The 20550-nt window shown below is 63.8% G+C and overlaps 2 protein-coding genes across 4 annotated transcripts; one reads left to right on the top strand and one right to left on the bottom strand.

Annotated features, from left to right (window-relative positions):
* The first annotated feature begins 1341 nt into the window (after positions 1-1341).
* Positions 1342-9527, top strand: LOC133749013 (adenylate kinase isoenzyme 1-like). The gene is made up of 4 exons (XM_062178097.1): positions 1342-1662; positions 2475-2588; positions 8641-8835; positions 8910-9527. Exons 1-4 carry the CDS (start codon positions 1537-1539, stop codon positions 8976-8978), a joined length of 504 nt encoding a protein of 167 aa, XP_062034081.1. The 5' UTR covers positions 1342-1536; the 3' UTR covers positions 8979-9527.
* Positions 9528-9556: 29 nt separating this feature from the next.
* On the bottom strand, positions 9557-20007 carry KHSRP (KH-type splicing regulatory protein). 3 transcript variants are annotated; one of them, XM_062178094.1, is made up of 20 exons: positions 19744-20007; positions 18324-18420; positions 17635-17673; positions 17309-17348; positions 16575-16624; positions 16313-16384; positions 14942-14999; positions 14510-14684; positions 14310-14408; positions 14060-14158; positions 13874-13976; positions 12977-13077; positions 12750-12894; positions 12492-12652; positions 12304-12413; positions 11986-12074; positions 11711-11911; positions 11554-11631; positions 11313-11473; positions 9557-11087 (listed from the first exon to the last, which is right to left on the bottom strand). In XM_062178094.1, exons 1-20 carry the CDS (start codon positions 19990-19992, stop codon positions 11070-11072), a joined length of 2145 nt encoding a protein of 714 aa, XP_062034078.1. In that variant the 5' UTR covers positions 19993-20007; the 3' UTR covers positions 9557-11069. The 3 variants fall into 3 exon arrangements, with proteins under 3 accessions (XP_062034078.1, XP_062034079.1, XP_062034077.1); XM_062178095.1 differs by having other exon boundaries at positions 9557-10343; XM_062178093.1 differs by having other exon boundaries at positions 9557-11473.
* Positions 20008-20550: the final 543 nt, after the last annotated feature.

Below are 20550 nucleotides of genomic sequence, written 5' to 3'. Positions count from 1 at the left end.
GGCGCGAGCGCGCTCTTATATAGCGCGAGTGAGCAGCGCCCGACGTGCGGGAACGCCCTCTGTCGTGACGTCAGCACGCAAGGCCGCAGGGAACTCTGGGGGAAGAGGTAAAAAAATCCCGGCTTGCTGGCTTTCCCGCGCATGCGCCGCCCCGCCCCGGAAGCGAGTGCCAGTCGCTATAGCAACGGAGGCCCACCCAGCCGGGCAGAGCGGCTGTCCAGCCCCACCTCGGCCCTCTCCCCTAGGGCTAGAGGGGAGGTGACCCCATCGTCTTGGGGCGGGGGTCCCTTGTGACGTTGGCCAGAGCCGGGAGGGGCCGGGGCCTGGGCAGAGGCTGGGGCGCGACCACCCCACAGGCTGTAGGTGTGATGGGTCTGTGCTATTCCAAGCTGCCCCAGATGGGCAGACCCTTGAGGCCCGAGGAGAAGGGTAACGTCGCGGGGGTGGCTGGCTCACCAGGAGGAAGGGAAGGAGGCCGTGGGGGACGGGGGGAGGTGCGAATGTCACCCCCCGACCCCTCGGGCACGCAGCAGCGCGAGTGCGCATGCGCGCCGCTGGGGTGCTTCGTTGGGAAACACTTGAGACCCCCCCCCGCCCCGAGTTCCGGGCGGTCATCGGTGGCTCTGTCCAGGCAGGGGTCAGCCGGGCCCTGAGGGGTGCATAGGAGCTGGCTGGGCAGAGAGGGAAGGCAGACCAGCAGGCGCACGGTGTGTCCCCGTGTCTGGTGGCCTTGGGCATCGCTTTCTTCCTCGCCCGCTGCTGGGTTTGGGCGACACCGGAATATGCAGTCGTTGGAGCCCCGAGGCCGGCTGGGGGAGAGGAAAAACCGGGGGCAGCCGTGAGCGGTTGGGTGTTCTGGGGCAGGAGCGATGGGGTGGGCGGCTCCTCCTTCATTTGTGAGATGTGAGAGGTGGGGGGGGGGGAGATCTCCCACCTGCTGGTTCACTGCCCCAGTGGCTGTCCTAGGCTGGTCTCCCATGGAGATGGCAGAGACCCAAGTACTTGGCCACATCCACCGCCTTCCCCGGGCGCATTAGCAAGGAGCAGGGTTGGAAGTGGTGGGCACAGCACCCAGAGAGGCTCTTTCGGCAGAGGTTAGGGAAGACCGGACGGGTGGGCTGTGACTGACCCCTCCCAGGAACTGGGGCAGGGAGGGGGCCTGGGCGGTGGGGGCGGTCTGGGAGGAGTCTGGAGGCAGCCCCGAGCCCCAGCCTTCCCAGCTGTGAAATGGGACAGCAGGGTTGTGCGGGGAGCCTCTGAGGGGGCGCTGTGTGCAGAGGGCCTGGGCCGGCTACCTCCACGTCCTGATCCACAGTCCGCAGCACACCTGGCCACCCTGTCGGGCGGGGACCCCTGCCCCCAGATGCCCCCTGCCGCCAGAGGGACCGTGTGCGGGGACACAGCCCCCTCGGCGCCCAGCCGGCACTCACTCACCTTCCCTCCCCTCCCCCGGGCACCCCAGACAGCCTCAGGTCTCCCTTGATTATCTTCGTGGTGGGCGGCCCGGGCTCTGGCAAAGGAACACAGTGCAGGAACATGGCCGCCAAATACGGCTTCTGCCACGTTGGGCTGGGCCAGCTGCTGCGCCAGGAGGCCCAAAGGCACACGCAGCGGGGCCGCCGGATCCGGGAGATGATGCTGCAGGGGCAACTGGTGCCCACGGTGAGCGCTCGCGGGCGGCCGCGGGGTGTCAGGGAGGGGCTCCCGGGAAGGCCCTGTGGGGGCCCGTGGCGCCCAGCCTGGCCATCACTGCCTCCATGCCCCCATCGGGAAAATGGGGAACACATCAAGAGGTCGTCATGAGGGCCGGTGACGTCATTCCTGGGAAGTCCTTAGCGGGGAGCCTGGCGCCTGAAAGTCAATCCAAATAGTACAGTGAGCTGTGCATCCCAGAGTTAGAGTGAGAAGGAAAGACAGGGAAAAGAGAGAGCGAGCGAGCGAGAACTTCCATCCCCCAAATACCCACCATCGTCAGACTTAGGCCAGGCCAAAGCCCAGAGCCAGGAGCTCCATCCTGGTCTCCCGCGGAGGTGCAGGGGGGCCCAGGCACTCGGGCCATCTTCCGCTGCCCTCCCAGTTGCACTAGCAGGGAGCTGGATTGGAAGTGGAGGAGCAGGGCCTTGAACTGGTGCCCAGGTGGGATGCTGGCACCGCAGGGGGAGGTTTAACCACTGTGCCACATTGCCCGCCCCCTGCCCCCTGCCCCGTCTGAGGTTGCTCCTTCAGGAACAAAAGGGAGGGAACCCTGGGCTTACCCTGTGACCCCCTGGTGGAGGGAGGCTACCTGGCACCTGGGGGACAGCCGCCAGGCGCGCGTGGCAGGGCCCTGCTCTCACTTCGGGCATCGGGGCACAGGGCAAGGCTGTCACCTCCAGGTCCTCACCGGGGGGTCTGCACCGAGCTGGGAACTGGCCCTGGGGACCCCCAGGGTGCTGGGTCCGGGGAGCAACTGACCCCACGCCCTCCCTTCCCAGGGCATCGTCCTGGACATGGTCAACGACAACATGCTGTCCCGCCCGGAGAGCCGGGGCTTCCTCATCGACGGCTTCCCCCGGGAGCTGCAGCAAGCCAAGGAGTTTGAGCGCATCGTGAGTGGCGCGAAGCGCGGCATTGCGCATGTGCGGGAGCCGCCCCAGCCTGGGGGAGGCTGGCTCCGGATGGAGGGGAGCGGGCGGTTCCGGTTGGGACCTCCTAGAACCCAGTGAGGAGCAGGGGTCCCTCTGGGGCAGAGAAGGCCTGCCACTGCCTTCCCAGGTAGTTCCTGGCACCTGGGGGCTCCCCTTTGCTCACCAAGCAGGTGGGCTCAGCATCGTCCCAGGCCCACGGTGGATTCACTCGGCCACAGATCAAAAATACTTTTTAAAAATTTGCATCTGAACAGACTACATCCAGGCTTTTGTTCCCCCTGGACTATCCTTCCCTAAACAATACCAAGTGATAACTATTTCCATAGCATGTACACCCTGGAAGGTTCTAGAAGTCACCTAGCGATGATTTCAAGCACGTGGGAGGATGTGCACAGGTTTTCCACAAAGAATACACCAGTTTTATTTGAAAGTCAGAGTTACACAGAGAGAGGAGAGGCAGAGAGAGAGAGATAGGTCTTCCATCCGCTGGTCCACTCCCCAATTGCACCAATCCAAAGCCAGGAGCCAGGAGCTCCATCCGGGTCTCCCATGCAGGTGCAGGGGCCCAAGCACTTGGGCCATCTTCCACTGCTTTCCCAGGCCATAGTAGAGAGCACAATCAGAAATGGAGTAGCCAGGACTCGAACTGACACCCTATGGGATGCTGGCGCTGCAGGCGGCGGCTTTACCCACTATGCCGTTTTTTGTTTGTTTGTTTGTTTTTAAGATTACTTGGCTGGTGCAGCAGCTCAATAAGCTAATCCTCCACCTGTGGCGCCGGCACACCGGGTTCTAGTCCCGGTCAGGGCGCCGGATTCTGTCCCGGTTGCCCCTCTTCCAGGCCAGCTCTCTGCTGTGGCCCGGGAGTGCAGTGGAGGATGGCCCAAGTGCTTGGGCCCTGCACCAGATGGAAGACCAGGAGAAGCACCTGGCTCCTGCCTTTGGATCAGCACGGTGCACCGGCCACAGCGTGCCGGCTGTAATGGCCATTGGAGGGTGAACCAACGGCAAAGGAAGACCTTTCTCTCTGTCTCTCTCTCTCTCACTGTCCACTCTGCCTGTCAAAAAAAAAAAAAAAAAAAAGATTACTTATTCATTTGAAAGGCAAATTACAGAGAGAGGGGGGAGGGAGAGAAAGAAAAGACATCTTCCATCCACTGGGGCGGGGCCAGGCAGAAACCAGGAACCAGAACTCCATTGGGTCCCTCATATGGGTGGGTGACAGGGGCTCAAGCACTGTACCATCCTCTGCTGCCTTGTCAGGCCCACTACCTGGGGCTGGATCCGAACTGGAACAGCAGGGCCGGCGCTGTGGTGCAGCGGGTAAAGCAGTGCCTGCATCCCACATGGGCACCGGTTTGAGTCCCGGCTGCTCCACTTCCGATCCAGCTCTCTGCCATGGCCTGGGGAAGCAGTAGAAGATGTCCCAAGTGCTTGGGCCCTGCACCCATGTGGGAGACCCGGAAGCTCCTGGCTCCTGGCTTCGGATTGGTGCAGCTCCAGCCGTTGTGGCCATCTGGGGAGTGAACCAGTGAATGGAAGATCTCTCTTTCTCTCTTTCTCTCTGCCTTTCAAATAAAATAAATAAATCTTAAAAAAAAAAAAAAAAAGAAAAAAGAAAGAAAGAAAGAAAAAGAAAAGAAAGTGGAGCAGCCAGGACTGGAACCAGCACCCATGTGGGATGCCAGCATCGCAGGTGGCGGTTTAACCCACTGTGCCCCACGGCAGCCCAGACTACGCCAGTTTATGGAAGGGACTTGGGCATCATGGATTTTGGTGTCTGCAGGGTGATGGCGGGGTGGGGGCGTCCTGGAGCCACCCCACTAACACTGAGGGATAATCAAGGAGGTGTTCGCTCACCTGTGTTTTCAGCCAGCTGCTCCAGGCACTTGTGGGGAACAGGCCCTGTCCTCGGAGCTGGGTACCCAGAGTCCCCAAGACAGCCAGGATCCCTGCTGTCTGTATTTGAAAGGCAGAGTGACAGAGAGGAGAGGTCTTCCATCTGCCGGGTCACTCCCCAAACGGCCGCACCAACCAGGGCTGGGCCAGGCCCAAGCCAGGAGCCAGGAGCTCCCTCTGGGTCCCCCACGTGGGTGGCAGGGGCCCCAGCACTCGGGCCATCGTCCACTGCTTTCCCAGGCCACAGCAGAGAGCTGGATGGGAAGCAGAGCAGCCGGCACTAGAACTGGCCCACGATATGGGAGGCCCGTGTCACATGGCTTCACCCACTTCGCCACAATGCTCCCTGAAGATGCTGGTATTGGGCTGGTGTGGTGCCGCCTGGGACACCCACATACCATATCAGAGGGCCTGGTTTGAGCCTCAGCCCCTCTGAGCTTCCAGCCGGCTCCCTGGGAGGCAGCCGATGACGGCTCCAGTGCTTGGGTCCCTGCCACCCATGTGGGAGGCATCCCCAGAGCGACACACAGCGCGGGTTCAGGGCAAACAGAATGACATTCTGGAAGAACAGAGCGGGGCCGTGCCGAGCTGGGAGGAGGAGGAGCTGGCAGTGGGCCAGCCAGAGAGAATTCCTCCATTCCCACCTGTCAGTCAATGAGGACTCTCTGAAGCGCCGCCTCCCAGCCCTTGAGCAGATGGCCGGGGGCGTGGGGGGATCACCCCAGTTCTGTCCGGAAATGGTTAAGAGGGAGAAAGACACCGCACGGCAGGCTGTCAGTCCGGCTGCTCTGGCGCTCCGGGGACCCCGGTTCGGACCCCTGCAGAGGGGTGGCCATTTGGGACAGCAGCCTGCGTTGCAGTCCCCCCTCCTGCACTTCCGACCCAGCTTCCCGCTGCCCGCGCTTGGGGAGGCGCTAGTGGATTTCAGCGATGATCTGCAGAGCCCCACCCGCGGTGTGCGGAGGACCCAGGTCGAACAGGCGCCACGAGGGAACCAGCACGCACTCCCTGTGCACGGGGGGGGGGGGGGGGGGCAGTTTCCTGGGCCTTGTCTTCAGGCCACACCCACTGCCCCCTCCCCAGGAACACACCAGACATGCCTGAGCCAGCCAGGGTCCCTCGTAGGGCTGGGCATCGTGCGCCTATCAGGCCCCCGGCGTGCATCCACCTGCACAGCCCCTGGGGCTGGGCCCCCCGCCCACGGCAAACCCAGTGCCGGTCACAGACATCTAGAAAGTTCTCCACTTGGACAGAGAACATCAGCTCTTGTGACACACAGCCGTTTACGTGTTCTCACTCCTGACGGCCACGCGGGTGCGTGAGGTGTGCATTTCCTCACACGTGACATCAGGTCCCCGAGGAGGTGGCAGGGGCCACCGTTACTTGGGCCACCTCCTACTGCCTTCTCCAGCTGGGAGACCTGGATTGGGTTCCCGGCACCCTGCTCCGACCTGGTCCAGCCCCAGCTGTCTCTGGGGAGCGAGCTGGCAGATTGACTTCTGTGCCTGCCCAGCCAGTGCCTCCCCTAAATGCAGGTGCCCCACCATGGATCCCCCAGCCGAGCAAGCTCCACAAGTGGCTGCAGAGTCCCAGCCCCGCCCCTCGGGCCCTGCGTGGGCTGCCCGGCGGCTCGGGTTTGCTTTCTCACCTTCCTGGCCGCCATTCCAACACCCGGCTTCTCTTGGAAAACCGACAGACTTGGCACCGTGGCGCCTGCACGTCCCCATGGCAACGGCAGCTCGTGAAGGCTTCCCGAGCCTTGACCAAGCCCAGCGCTGTTGTCTTCCAGAACGTTCCACGAGCTGGCACTGTCTACACCCTGATTTCACACAAGAGGATCGGGGAGCTTTCCCAGGGGCAGGATGGAAACGCAGGCAGCGCCGCCTCCCCCATATTAATCCGAGCACTGTGCAGCCATCAGTGGGCAGACGCGCCTGCCTGTGGTCACCCAGTGCCCGCTCCAGCGCAGAGGCTGCGCGTCACCTGCCACGCAGATGCTGCTGCGTGGTGGCTGTCGCCCGAGTGCGAGTGCCATGCCTTTCTCGTGTACCCACACGGCCATCCACAGGGCTGTATATTACAAGAGCAGATTTTGGGGCTGGCGCTGTGGCTCAGCGGGAAAAGCCGTCACCTGCAGCGCCAGCATCCCACACGGGTGCCGCTTCGAGTCCCGGCTGCTCCACTTCTGATCCAGCTCCCTGCTATGGCCTGGGAAAAGCAATGGAAGATGGCCCAGGTGCTTGGGCCCCTGCACCCGCATGGGAGACCCGGATGGAGCTCCTGGCTCCTGGCTTGGGAGCTCCCACCCCTGGCTGTTACGACCCTTTGTGGAGTGAACCAACAGCTGGAAAATTTGTCTCTCTCTGCAACTTTGCCTTTCAAATAAAATAAACCTAAATTTTTTTTCTTCTCAGTGCAAGTGGAGAACTTTCTAGATGTCTGTGACCGGCACTGGGTTTGCCGTGGGCGGGGGGCCCAGCCCCAGGGGCTGTGCAGGTGGATGCATGCCGGGGGCCTGATAGGCGCACGATGCCCAGCCCTACGCGGGACCCTGGCTGGCTCAGGCATGTCTGGTGTGTTCCTGGGGAGGGTGCCTGAAGACGCGCCCCAGGAAACCCACCCCCCCTGTGCACAGGGTGCGCCAGACCACCGGAGACCAAGGCTGGATGTGGCCGCGGTGTTTCGGGGAGGCCAGCACCCCTATTTTACAGACAGGGAGCTGAGGCCCACGGAGGCATGCTTCCTGAGGCTGCCGCCTGCCCTGTGGGGGAGGGGAGACCCTGCAGGGCTGGGGCTCCAATGTGGGTCACCGTGTCCCCGGCACAGGGAAGGCGTGCCCTCGGGACAAAGGTTGACTTGAGGAGGTTGCTGGGAGGTTTTTTTTTTTTTTTTTTCTCTAAAGAATAGCTTGCTTTTCGTTCTATTTCCTTTATTTGAAAGAAAGACTGAAAGAGACAGATCTTCCATCTGCTGGGTCACCCCCCAAAGGCCCACAACAGCTGGGGCTGGGCTGGGCCACAGCCAGGGGCCCGCAGCTCCATCCGAGTCTCCCCAGCGAGTGGCAGGCACCCCAGAACCTGAGCCATCAGTGCTGCCTCCCAGGGCTGGGGCCTGAACTGGAAGATGGAAGAGCCATCTCTCTCTCCCTCTCTCTCTCTCTCTCTCTCCCTCTCTCTCTCTCTCTCTCTCCCTCTCTCTCTCTCTCCTGGCCTTTCAAGTGAAAACAAAACAAAGACGCTTCACTGGAATGGCCTAAGACATCTAGCTCTGTATCCGTCAGCAAGCGGCAGTCCTGGTTAGCCACGGCCCCTCCCCAGCGAGAATCCTGCCTGGGCAGAAGCTGCCCAAGCCCCTCCTCAGGTACCTGGGCGCCACACCTGGCTCTGCCTCCTGACGCCAGCTCCCTGCGCGTGCGCTCCCTGGGAGGCAGCAGTGAGCCCGAGTGCTGGGCCCCTGCACCCGTGGGGGAGACCCGGATGGAGCGCCCGGCTCCTGGCTTCAGCCTGGCCCAGCCCTGGCTGTTGTGGGTATTTTGGGGGAGTGAACCAGTGGGTGGAAGTTCTGTCTCTCAAATCTTTTTTTTAAAAAGACTTAATTTATTTAAAGACCGAGTTAGAGAGAAGTAGAGACAGACAGGGTCCTCCATCCACTGGTTCACTCCCCAAATGGTTGCAACGTGAATTGGTGTCTTTATGGGATGCCGGTGCTGCAGGACAGGGAGTTAATCCATTATGCCACAGTGCCCGCCCCCAAATTAAAAAAAAAAAAAATACCAGGGCCAGTGCTGTGCCGTAGTGGGTAAAGCCGCATTCCACATGGGATTTGGGTAAAGCCTGGTTCGATTCCCGGCTGCTCCACTTCTGATCCAGCTCCCTGCTAATGCACCTGGGAAAGCAGTGGAAGATGGCCCAAGTCCTTGGGCCCCTGCACTCACGTGGGAGACCCGGAAGAAGCTCCTGGCTTGACTTGCAGCCATTTGGGGGGTAAACCAGCTGATGGAAGCTCTCTCCATAACTCTGCTTTTCAAATGAAATAAAAAAACCGCAACCAGAATACACCAGGGAGGCCCATGACTCGCCGCTCTGGGCTCACCTGTGGCCTGGTGTGTGCCTAGGTGGGCCGGGCCCCCAGCGTCGTCATCGTGTTTGACTGCTCCATGGAGACCATGGTGCGGCGTGTGCTGCGGCGCGGGCAGCTGGAGCACCGGGCGGACGACTGTGAGCCGGCCATCCGCCGGCGCCTGGAGACTCACTACACCTCGTGCGAGCCGGTCCTCACCTTCTACCAGCACAAGAACCTGCTGCGCCACGTAGGTGCCCCGCGCCCGGCTGCCTGGGGACCGGGGCGGCCGGACCTCCAGCCCGGACTCACCTTGTTTTCTAGATCTTGGCGGAAGACGCGCCAGGGAGCATTTTCGCCAGGTGCTGCTCTGTCATCGAGAGTCTGCAGTGAGCGCGGAGCGGCTGGGGGAGGTGAGGCCCTGGCGTGTGAGCTCAGCGGTGGTTCCGGTCCCCTGGCCTGCCCCAGCAGGCCCCACGCGGAGGGGAACCCTGTGGGCATCTGGCTATCCGGAGCCTCCAGGGGTGCACCCCGAGCCACAGCGCCGGCGAAGGCCAGGCAGGGCTGTGTCCATGGGAACGCCGGTACCTAGGGACCCTCGCAGGTGCCTCCCTGGTTCTGGGAGGAGGAATGGGGTAGAGGAAGGCAGCCCTGGCCGAGCCCAGCCCCGGCCCCACCGAGCCCTGGTCCCCCCCCAACACAACTGCAGCCAACACCGAGTTGGGTTTTTTTTTAAACAAAAAGCACTTTATTTAATCAAAAAACAAAAAGGAAGAGAAGGCAAGGGGAGTTAATAAAGCACAACGCGCCTGAAAATACGAAACGGTTCTCTCACGTTTCTGTTTTCTTTGAAAAAAAAAAAAAAAAAATCACAACACAAAGCTTGTCATTGCAACGGGCACCCTCAGGCTTCACAGCGACAGAACAGACTACGGGGTGGCAGGAGACAGACAGCACCCGGCACACACAGGCAGGTTTTGTTATCATTTATTTGTGAAGTTAAAAACGAGCGATAAAAAGTAAAAACTGCCATACAATTTTTTTGTTTTGTTCTCATTTTTAGTTTCAATCTCCTCTTGAACAGATCAAAAGACAACGGAGCAGACCAGTCCTGGGAGTGGGGGCAGGGGCTGAGCCGGGGCTGGAGAGGAGCGAGAGAGAGGAGGGAGAGGAGGAGCAGGAGGAGGAGGAGCAGGAGGAGGAGGAGGAGCAGGAGGAGGAAGGGCAGGTGCGGGGGTCCTGCAATACCAACACCTGGTCCAAGGAATGTTCCAACTCTAACTAAAAAAAAGAAATAGCAAGAGTGACTTTTTTTCCTTTTTAAAAGTTTATTTTAAAAACAAGAAGAGGCCAAGGGTGGCAGGGAGAGAATTGGCGCCTCACCTTCAGAGAGGCAGTTTCTGGAAGGCTGGGGATAGAGTTTTTTTTTTAATATATATATAAAATTTTATAGCTTTTGTTCTGCTCCTTTTAATGTTTTTAATTTATTTTTGGCAGGACTCAGTTCCTCGCTATCTTCCATGGCTGGCCAGAGTGAAGGGTCCCCGATTGTAAAGAAACCGAATGAGACAGGGAGCGCGAGCGCCCCGCCTCCAGCCACTCCCCGGGCTCCCCGCACCCCCACGGCAGCCATCGCTCTCTCGCCAAACAAACAAAATAAAAAACAAACGGAAACAGCCCCCAAACAGAACAAAATGGAAAAAAAAAAAAAAAGATTTTCACAGATGAGGAAGTTCACATTCATTCGATTCATTGAGCCTGCGGAGAGGGAAGAGATAGGAATCGGTCACTACAGGGAGGGCGGCGTGGGGGGCTGGAGGGGAGGGCAGGCGGGGCTGCAGCACCCGTGCGCGGGGAGGCGGCCCGTGCGGGCAGGCAGGGCGCGTGTCCACTGTCTAGTGCTCTCGGCCTGGCTGGAGGCAGACTCTGCTCCTTGACGGATGGGGGGGGAGGGAGAGGAGGAGGATGGGGGGAGAAGGGGGGGAGCAGGAGGGGACAGGAGAGCAAGTCAGAGAAGCAGGCGCAGGGCAGAGGCAGAGAAAGCGCTCAGGAGGGAGGGCGCCTGCTGGACGGGGAGGCGGCGGCTCCCGGGCGACGCAACAGAAACCATTTCAGCGAGCACGGTGTCCCCACAACACCCCTGTGAGGTAGGTTGGAAGGTGGCAACGATCGTCATGCCCACTTCACAGACAAGACCGGGACACAGAGGCGAGCGGGCGGGCGGGGAGCCCCGGGCCGCCTGCGGCAGTCACTCGGACACAGGTGAAAAAGATCGTGGCTTTCCAAAATAAAAAAACAAAAGTGATGCAGAAAAGGGGGAAAAAAATAGACGTTTTCTTCCCAAGTGGCCAGATTTGGAGCGAGTGGGTTGACGGCCAGGACGGCGACCACGGCTGGAGCGGCCGGCGGCCCCACCCCCAAGGACTACCCACCAGTTCACAAGTTCCACCTCTGTTTCCAGCTCGCCCCAGCGTCACGACAGCGTCACACAGGAACAAGCGGCTGGCGGAGGGAGGCCTCTTCGTTAGCCTCTGGACCCAGCGTGCGCTTCCCCGGCGGGCGCGTGGGGACTCCCGGAGACCTCTGGCCACGCGGCCCCCGCTGCAGGCATCAAGGGCACACCCCGCAGGGGAAGGGGTTTCCGGCGCTACCCACTAAGGCAGGATGGACGGTGGCCGGGGGTTGGAAGGAGAAAGGAGGAGGAGGAGGGTGGCAGTTCCCACTTGCCTGCTGCTGTCCCTGCTGGGTGGGAGGAGGCTGGGGGCCGCCGGGACCGGGAGTCTGTCCGTAGTAAGCGGCCTGCTGTCTGTAATACTCGGCCCAGGCGGCACTGTAGTCTGGCTGGGAGCCTGGAGGCGCTCCCGGACCCCCTCCGGTGGCCACTTGCGCTGTGGGAGGGCAGACGGCAGGGTGAGTGGGCGGCTGGGGGGTGGGCCGCCCGCCTCGGCCCCCGCGGCCGCCAGCTCACCCTGCTTCTTGTAGTACTCCTCCCAGGCCTTCGTGTAGTCCTGCTGCGGGGGCGCTCCCGGCTGCTGTGGCTGCTGGCCTGCGGGGACACCGGCAGGGTCAGAGGGCGCCCGGCCCTGGGCAGGACCGGACCCCCGCCGGCGGCGCGCCAGGCTCACCGATCTTCTTGTAGTACTCCTCCCAGGCCTTCGTGTAGTCCGACTGGCCGGTGGGCGGGGGCTGCGGGGGCTCCCCCTGAGTGGGCGGAGCGGCAGGGGCCGGCGCGGGGCCGGGCACGGGGCCCGGGGGCTGCTGGTAGTAGTGCGAGTAGTAGGCGGCCCAGGCGGCGTTCGGGTCAGCGGCTGCCGCGGCAGCTTTGTCTAAGGAGGAAGACAGGGGCTGAGGGGCGAGCACGGGAGCCAGGCCCCCGCCTCCCGGGGCGGCCGGCACTTACTTGGGTCGTGCGGAGCAGGGGGCTGCCACTGGGGGTAGGCACCGCCCCAGCCCTGGGGTGGGTACTGGTGAGGAGGGGGGCCGCCGGCACTGGGGATTAAAGAGGGGCAACCTGTGAGCTGGGGGGCTCTGCCGGTGCAACCACCCAGGCCAAGCACACAGAGGCCCCCGCCCCCACCCTGGGCAGCCCTCCCCAGCGTGGGGTGAGTGCGGGCAGACATCAGGACTTCGGGGGTGTCCTGGCCCCTAGGGGGTGCATCTGGGAGGGAGGCAGTGACGGCCCCACGCCCCGGATCCCCGGAAGCTGAGTCACACTCACTGTGGGGGTGCTCCTGGTGGCCCCTGGTTGAAGGGCCCCGGGTTGAAGGGCCCCATGGGGCCAGCGGGGCCTGGTCCCCCAGGGCCAGGTCCCACGGGGCAGAGAGGACCCTGCAGGGAAAGCAGCAGCAGGAGGTGAGCAGGTGGGGACGACGGGTGGGCTCGGCCCCAGGGGTCCCCTGAGCCCACCTCTATCTTCTCCTCGATGAGCTGCTTGGCGTGGTCGATCTGCTGGGGCGAGCCCCGGATGATGAACAGCTTGAAGTTGGGGTCCCCGTTGGGCGGCAGCTGCCGGGAGATCTCTACAAAGGCGCCTGTCTGCTGGTTGATGGCTTTCACGTTCTCGCCACCTGCAGAACCACAGCCAGTGACGGAGGGCGGGCGGGGCGGGGCGGGGGCAGGGAGCGGGGCGGGGGCAGGGCAGGGGCAGGGAGCAGCCGTACCCACCTCGGCCGATGACCAGCCCGCACTTGTGCGTGGGGATGGAGAAGGTCATCTCCCCGCCGGGAGGACCCCAGCTGCCTTGGCCTCTCCCCCGGCCCCGGCCGCCGGGGGGCATGCCGGGACCCCCTGGAGGGCCTGGGGGACCACTCTGCAAGACAGGGAGACAGATGAGCAGGCAGCCAGAGAGGACCGCAGCCTGCCCCCTGCCATGGCGCCCCGCGCCCACCTACCCTGAGGCTCTGCAAGAGATCGTTGATAATCCTGGCCGCGTGCTCACACCTGTCCGGGGGCCCCATGATGTGGGCGATCTTCTCAGGACCCGTCCCATCATCTGATGCCAACACCAAGAGAGCAGAGGGACCGACTTAAATGAACAGCACAACCCTGGCGAATGCGGCCTTCTCAGACACTCCTCACGCTGGCCCCAAAGTGGGAGGCCCAGGGTCCGGCCTGTGGTGCAGTGGGTCAATCTGCTGTGTGACCCTGGCAGCCCGCGTGAGCAACGCCAGTCCTGCCGCTCCACTGCTGACCCAGCTCCTTACTAACAGGTCCCAGCGCCTGGGCCCTGCCACCCTTGTGGAGACCCCGATGGAGCTGGCTTCAGCCTGGCCCAGCCCCGGCCACTGCTGCTACTAGGGAAGTGAACCAGCGGGTGGAAGATCTTTCTCTCCCTTTTGCTTTGCTTTTCAAATAAATAAATCTTTAGTAATAATAGGGGTGGGGCAAGAAGGTGGGAGAGGAGGCCCAGGTCCCAGGGCAGGAAACCCCACCGGCCAAAGCTGGGGCATCAGAGGCTGCTTCTTGCAAGGGCACCCCCAAAACTAATTGTACGGGAGCAGAATCTCTGAAAAGCAGCAGAGGTGGCCTCCCCGGACAGGCTGCCCAGGGCTGGCGCCGCGGTCCGACCCGATCAGCGTGGGCCACCCGCTGGGGGGAGGGAAGAGGTCTGAGGACAGGAAAGCACTGCTTTGAACTTGGACAGACCCCGTGTCCTCACTCTCGAGTGGCTGACCCGCAGAGCAGGGAAGACTCCCGGCCGGCCTGGGCAGCCCAGGGCCACGCCCCCTCCACGCCAGCCTGGGGTGGGTGGGGGTGGGGGCAGAGTGGTGACCGTCTGCAGGGCCCACCTTGCTTGAACTGTATCCGCACCCCTGCGTCATTCTGAATCTTCTTGATCATCTCTCCACTCCGGCCAATGACCACCCCTACAGAATGCCTTGGCACCGGCACCTGAGGGCGGAGGGGCGAGGGTCAGCAAGGGTCCACTCTGCCACTCTGCCACCCGCTGGCCAGGAGGAGGCCCCACCACTCACATCAATGCCCCCGCCGATCCTCGAGCCATACTCGTTGCGGTCCCCGAAGCCACCCTGGTCGCGCTCCCGGAGGATGTCCATCACCATCTCGCAGGCTTGCTGCACACAGACACAGGCCGGATGCTGGGGCAGGCCCCACGCCCCAGCACCCTCCCGGTTCCCTCTCTGCCCAGGGAAGGAGCTCAGCCCTGGGCCCACACACAGAGAACACAGAGAGCTGGGGGCACCCGCGGTGGCGTGCAGGGCGCACCTGCACTTTGTAGGGGTCCCCGATGATGCGCAGGGGCTTGTCCACGTTCGTGTTCTGGGAGCCGTCCTGGATCAGGATCATCTTCACGCCCGCGCGCTCCTGCACAAACAGCGCTGTCAGTGCCGGCCCACCCAGGGCGAGGGGGCCACGTGCGCCGACACAGCAAGGGAGCGGCCGGACTCGGCCCTGGCCACGTTCACCTGCAGCTGCTTAATGGTCTCTCCGCCTTTGCCGATGACCAGGCCGGCCTTGCCTGCGGGGATCATGATCTCCTGCACGGTGCCGTTCTGGCCCCCGTTGGCGCTGTCGTGGAACTGGCCGGGGGGGCCCCCGCGACCCCGAGACACGATGTCATCCAGCATCATCTTCGCCTTCCTGGGCAGGGAACAGGGCAGCACGCCTGAGACGCGGAACGGCTCGGGCAGCCCCAGCGCCGGGGAGATGACCCCAGCGAGGGCCTCTGGTGGAAAACGCGGCGGCGGCGGGGTGCTGGCCGGGCTTGGGGGCTCCTAGCCTCACGAGGCTGGGAAATCAGTGAGCACAGCACAGAGTGTGGGAGCTGCCCAACGTCCGAAGGGACGAGAGGACTTCTGCCAGGCCCTCCCCACAGCAGGGCCCAGGCGGGGACTTACTGGACGGACTCCGGGGCCCCCGTCAAGGACACGCTGCGTTCTGGTAGGCCGCCGCTGTCTGGAGAGGAGGAGAAGGGTCAGGGCCCTCCTGGGCCTCCAGGCATAGAAAAGGCCCCCAGACACGATCGAACTTCCAGAACCACCCACGGCTCTGTCGCACTCTGCAGCCTGACAGATCCATCTGCCTCCCTAACACTGGAGAGGCTACTCAGCGCAAGGTCAAGGTAAGGGAAGTTCAAGTCCAGAGGAGACGGCACTTTCGCAGGAAAAGAGGAAGTGGGCAGAGGCCATTCCAGAACGTCCAACCCTGGCACTCCACCCCCAACGGAGGAGCACCCCATCAACACAACCCCATGAAGAGAACCCCACCAGGCAGGCGTGGGGGTAGGGGGCTCAGAACCCCAGATCTGAGATGTATGCCACAATCGGGATTTGTGTCGGCGTCATGATGTAACAGGTTAAGCCACCGCCTGCAGGGCCGGCTGCTCCACTGCCCATCGAGCTCCCTGCTCAGGTGCCTGGGAAGGCAGCGGAAGACAGCCCAAGTCCTTGGGTCCCTGCACCCCCAAATGGGGCTCCTGGCTCCAGCCTGGCCCAGCCCTGACTGTTGCGGCCATTTGGGAAGTCAACCAGCCAGCAAACGGAATTTCTGTCTCTCCCTATCTCTGTAACTCTGCCTCCCAAATAAATAAATCTTTAAAAAAAAAAAAAATTAGGATTTAAACCCTAATAACCAAACAACCTCAAAATTATTCTTCCCTTTCATGCACCACTATGTCTGATGCCTTCCCATCGGGTGTTAATCTGCGAGTGGTTTATCCCAAGGGCCTGTGTGCTGGAAGCTTGGTCCCCGGGGTGGCGGGGCCTGGCAGGAGGCCCCGTGAGGGATCCCAGAGCTCCTGCCTCCCCCCATCCTTCAGGGCAGTCCTGAGGGCTGTGGGAGAAGCCCGGGCCTGGCCCCACCCGGCTCCCCGCTTGCTGTCTGGCCATGCCACCATCTGGTCCTGCACACAGGGCCGCCCTGGCCACCTGCCACGTGCCAAGGCCCACAGCACTCACCAGAGCTGGGCACATGCAGGTGCCGTGCCCAACAACTGGGTGAGAAAAACCTCTTTTCCGGCTCAAGTCTGCCTGCCTTGAACCAGCTGCTGAACCAGCAGCAAACAGCCAACGCAAGGGCAGCTGAACACAGGCTCCACTCGAGACCGTCCACCACAGCTGCACCTCGCGGCGCTGTCCGAGGTGATGCAGCACCCAAGAAACGCCTGCTTTCCCACTTCTGTTAGTCCAGCGGAAGCGAAGCCTCAGAGACAGTCAGAGTCCACCCCCCAGCCCCCATCCCGCCCCGGTGGGAAGCTGGCTCTCCCGTACCTGGAGAGATCTGGACTTTGCAGCCTGAATCCTGCTGGATTTTGTTAATTTGCTCGCCTCCTCTGCCAATGACTGGGTGAAGAAAGGAGAGAAGCCAAGACTGACTTGGCGAGCGCGACTAGGGTGGGGGTCCCAGCCCTAAGATATCCCGGGGAGGGGCAGATGAGAGCTGGAGACGGGGCCTCTCAGGCCAGCTGCTGGCTGGGGGGCTGCAGGCACCGTCCTGAGGGGGACCTCCCGGCCCGCAGGGACCCACACTCACTCAGGCCCACCATGCCGTCCGGGACCCTGTACTCTTCTGTCATGGAAGTCCTGCAGAGAGACACGGAGCCTGTCTCAAGTGGGGGGCGGCGGGGGTCCCGAAGGCCGCCACCCCCAGGGTGCTCTGCGCAGGGCTGTAGAGCCCGCACGCCGAAGGAGTCCACGACAAACTCCACAGCTGCCCACGCGCCCCACGGCCTCAGTCTCCCTGTGCTGTGAGCAGCTTGGTCTGGGGCTCATGGTGAGTGTCCGACTGATTCAGGGTGGGAACAAGCACTCAGACGCTGACTAGACCGACTGACGAGGCCATTTACGTCTGCTGACGTCCAGCGACACAGGAAAGGCTGGCTACGTGTCCACCTCATGCTCCCAGGGAACTGTTTCTACGGTGTTTACAAGACTACCGGCCCTTTAAGAAAAACAGATCCTCGTCTGATTCACCTGAAGCAGCACAAAGGTGGCCGAGACCCCGGCTCCACCAGCCCAGCGGAGCAGGCACCTGCAGGAAGGAGTCACCGCTCCCCCGCCAGCCTCTCCGAGGGACCCGGGCCTCCAGGGCCCGGGCTGTGGACACCACGCTGTCTGCTCCCCACAGCCAGACGTACGGGAGGGGACGTGGCTGCTCTGCCTGCGTGCTGCCCGGCTCTCGTCCGTCCACCAGCTAGCGCGAGGACCACAGACAGAACCCGCCCCCCAGCCAGCGCGAGGCCAGCACGCTCTCCACGTCACACTTACCTGGGCGGAGGATGGATGGGTCCGAGCTGAGAACCGATGGCTGCGGAGACAACCCAAAGGGAGACTGGCTGAGCCCCTGCTGGGCCCCCGCCTGCCCACCCAGGGGCCCTGGCTGCTTATTCATTCAAGGAGCACTGTGGCCCCTCCCCACGACAGCGCCCAGACTTTTCCTATCTCAACTCCAGAGTTTGGGGATCCCTAGACTCCCTGGCCCCAGACTATGGACCCGGGAGCCTCCAGGGAGAGCGGCCTTCTGCCCGGGGTCCCCTGACTCCCAAAAGCCCCCCAGACCCTGCAGCTGCTCTGCCTTCACCACCCGCACTTACAGTCCCCCTGGGAAGCCAGTTTCTTGCTCTCCGGCTGATCTGTGAAAGAGAGAGGATGTCAGATGCGGCACCCACCCACCCACGGCTGCCTCCAACCCGATGTTGGCGCCACATGTCCCGGGCAACCCCCCCACTGCCCACCCCCAACACAAGAGCCTCAAGGGACTGAGTAGCAGAGACCGGCCCCTCACTCCGACACGGACACCCAGCAGCGCCCAGCTCGGGGCTGGACCTGTCTCTGGGGAGAGTGACCCTGGTGACAAGCAGGCGGCTCAGGCTGCCTCCTGCCACCAGCAGCCCAGAGCAGAGTGCTGGTTCGAGTCCCAGCTGCTCAGCTTCCGACCCAGCTCCCTGCTACTGTGCCTGGGAAGGCAGCGCAGGACGACCCAGGAGCTTGGGTGCCCGCACCCACGCGGGAGTGCTAGGTGAGTTCTAGGCTCCTGGCTTCAGCCTGGGCGTCGCAGCCACTGGGGGAATGGACCAGCAGACGAAGACTGTTCTGCCTCTCCTCCCCTCTCTCCCTGTCACATAAGTAAATACGCCTTTAGGAAGCAGGGCTGACCAGGTGCTGACCACTGGCTCCGCAGCCCCAGGGCAGGCCAAGCTTTGCACCAGGCCCTGGCTGCCCAGCCCTGGGCTCCTCACAGTCAGCTTGCTCTGCCCCAGCTAAGAGCACGGCAGGCCGTTACCTCCGTCCTCCAGCTGTCTCTTCTGGCCCCCAAAACCAAAGTCGGGAGCGCTGTTGTTCACGGTCGTGGCCGCATCGCCTCCGATTTTGGCTGCGATCTAAAGGAAGCGAGAAGCACAGAGCCGTCAGCCCAGCCAGGCACCGGGGCCGCTGCTCAGAACTCCTCCTGACTCGCGGCCCCCGCCCCGGCTCCCAGAGCACCTCGGGGTGAAGACATCCCAGCACTTTCCGTCTAAGGCTTCAAGGGGCTCAGCAGGTGCGCAGGAATCTCAAACTCCCCGCTCTGCCGGGCCCCCCAGCTCTCTGTCCGCGCGGCCTTGTTCTCGGGAGCAGGGAGGTCCTGAGCTCCAGGCACCTCCCAGCGGGGCCGCCCCCGTGCGGAGAACGGGGCGGGGGGCGTGATTCCAGCCGGGGGCTTCCGGGATGCCCGAGAGCACACCTCTGCCTCCTCTCCCCCGCAAACCTCCGCAGCCACCCCCCCCCCAAGCCGGGGCAAGGCCCCTCAGCTCCTCGCCCACCACCAACTTCAAACACCCCCGGCCGGCTCAGGACCAGAGACCCCAGCCCTGGCTGCGGCCACACCTACCCACCACCTGGCTCCGCCAAAGTTTCTGCGCTCCTCCCCCCCACGCCCCCAGGTAAAGCTGCGCCCGCCCGGGAGCGGACAGGTCCCGGGAGCAGCCCGAGTGGAAGCCGGGGCCACACTGGGACCTCCCACCTTGGGAGGAGCCAGCGCTCAGCCGGGAGGCACCGGGACAGCCCAGGAGCGCTCGCAGCCGCCCGAGCCGGTCTCTGCTTCCTGAAAGGGCGGCAAAGTCCTCCCACCGGCGGGTCCCCCCCACGCCGAGGCGAGTCCAGACACACCAGCGGGTGACCCCTCCGCGCTGCCATCGCGGCGCCGAGACCCTCCCCTGGAGGAGACCGCGCCTGCAAGCCCCCAGCAGCCGATCTGCAGCTCAGCCGCAAAAGGGTGCCCCCTCCACTTTCTAGGACGCCCCCCACTCAGTCGGCTTTGTCCTGGGAAAGGCAGCCCGATGGGACTGAGCTCGGGGCAAACACGGCCCTGGGCTCTGATGCGCGGGCCCCCGGGGGGGAGGGGGGTCGAGCAAGACCGTTCCTTCCCCCGCCAGGCGGTCCCTCCACCCCCGAGAGAGCGGAGCCAGCCTTCGCGTGCCCCAAGGGACCCCCCAAATGAACCCCCGAGCTCCAGAGCCTCTGCGCGCCCACGGGCCGCTCCTGCTGACCCCCAGGTCGCCCCCAGCCCGTGCACACGGGGGTCACCCGCTGCAGGGGCAGGCCCCCCCGGCCCCCCGCCCACGTGACCCCTCGGCGGCCCCGGCCCACTCCCCCGCGCGCGCGCGCACGTGACCCCGGCCCCCTCCCCCGCCCGCGCGCGCCCCTTAGGCCCGCGGCCTCCTCACCTGGCGGGCCCGCTGCACGGCGTCGGCGAAGGCGTCCTTGCGGATTCCCGGGCCGCCCCCGCCGGGCGGCTGCGCGGGGCCCCCGGCCGCCCCTCCGCCCGGGCCGCCGCCGCCGGGGCCGCCGCCGCCCCGGTCCCCCGCGCCCGGCGGGCCCGGCGGAGGCCCTCCCCCGGCGCCCCCGGCGCCCCCACCCCCGCCAGCGGGCGGCGGCGGCCCGGGCGGGGGTCCTCCCGTGCTGTAGTCGGACATGGCGCGGCGCGGCCGGGCCTGGCGCGGAGGCTGAGGCTGAGGAGGCGGCGGCGGCAGCGGCGGCGGCTCAACGCGGGAACAAGGCCTCGCTCCACACGGCCGCGGAGCACTCTGGGAACCCAGCGGCTGGGAAGACGAGGAGGGGGGAGAGGGTCGCCCCCTCCCGCCGCCGGCGTGACGGACGGCGCCGCCGGGCCAATGGGGGACAGCCGCTGTTCCCGGGGCACCAATCCAGGGCCCTGGAGGTGAGCGGCCAATAAGAGTACCGCAAGAGGCAGTGGGCGGGAGGTGACGAGTCACCGACAGCTCTCGGAGGCAATGGGCTACGAGCTGCCGGCGCTGGGCGGGCAAATAGTGGTGATCGGAGGAGGAGGAAGGCCCAATGAAGCGAGAGTTCCAGGAACGCGGGGCGGTGTCGGAACTAGATTGACGGCTCTGGAGGGTCACGTGGACTGGAAGGCGGAGCCTAGCGAAAGAGACCCTCCACTTTGGATTTGCTGGGCGGACGCTCGACGTGATAGTCATGCACGCAAGCCAGTGAAGACGTGCGGAGGGCGG

The sequence above is a fragment of the Lepus europaeus genome, chromosome 20, assembly GCF_033115175.1.
Source record: "Lepus europaeus isolate LE1 chromosome 20, mLepTim1.pri, whole genome shotgun sequence".
In the NCBI taxonomy this organism is placed as follows: domain Eukaryota; kingdom Metazoa; phylum Chordata; class Mammalia; order Lagomorpha; family Leporidae; genus Lepus; species Lepus europaeus.
Note: the sequence above shows the minus strand (reverse complement) of the source record. Positions and strands in the feature narration are given on the sequence as shown.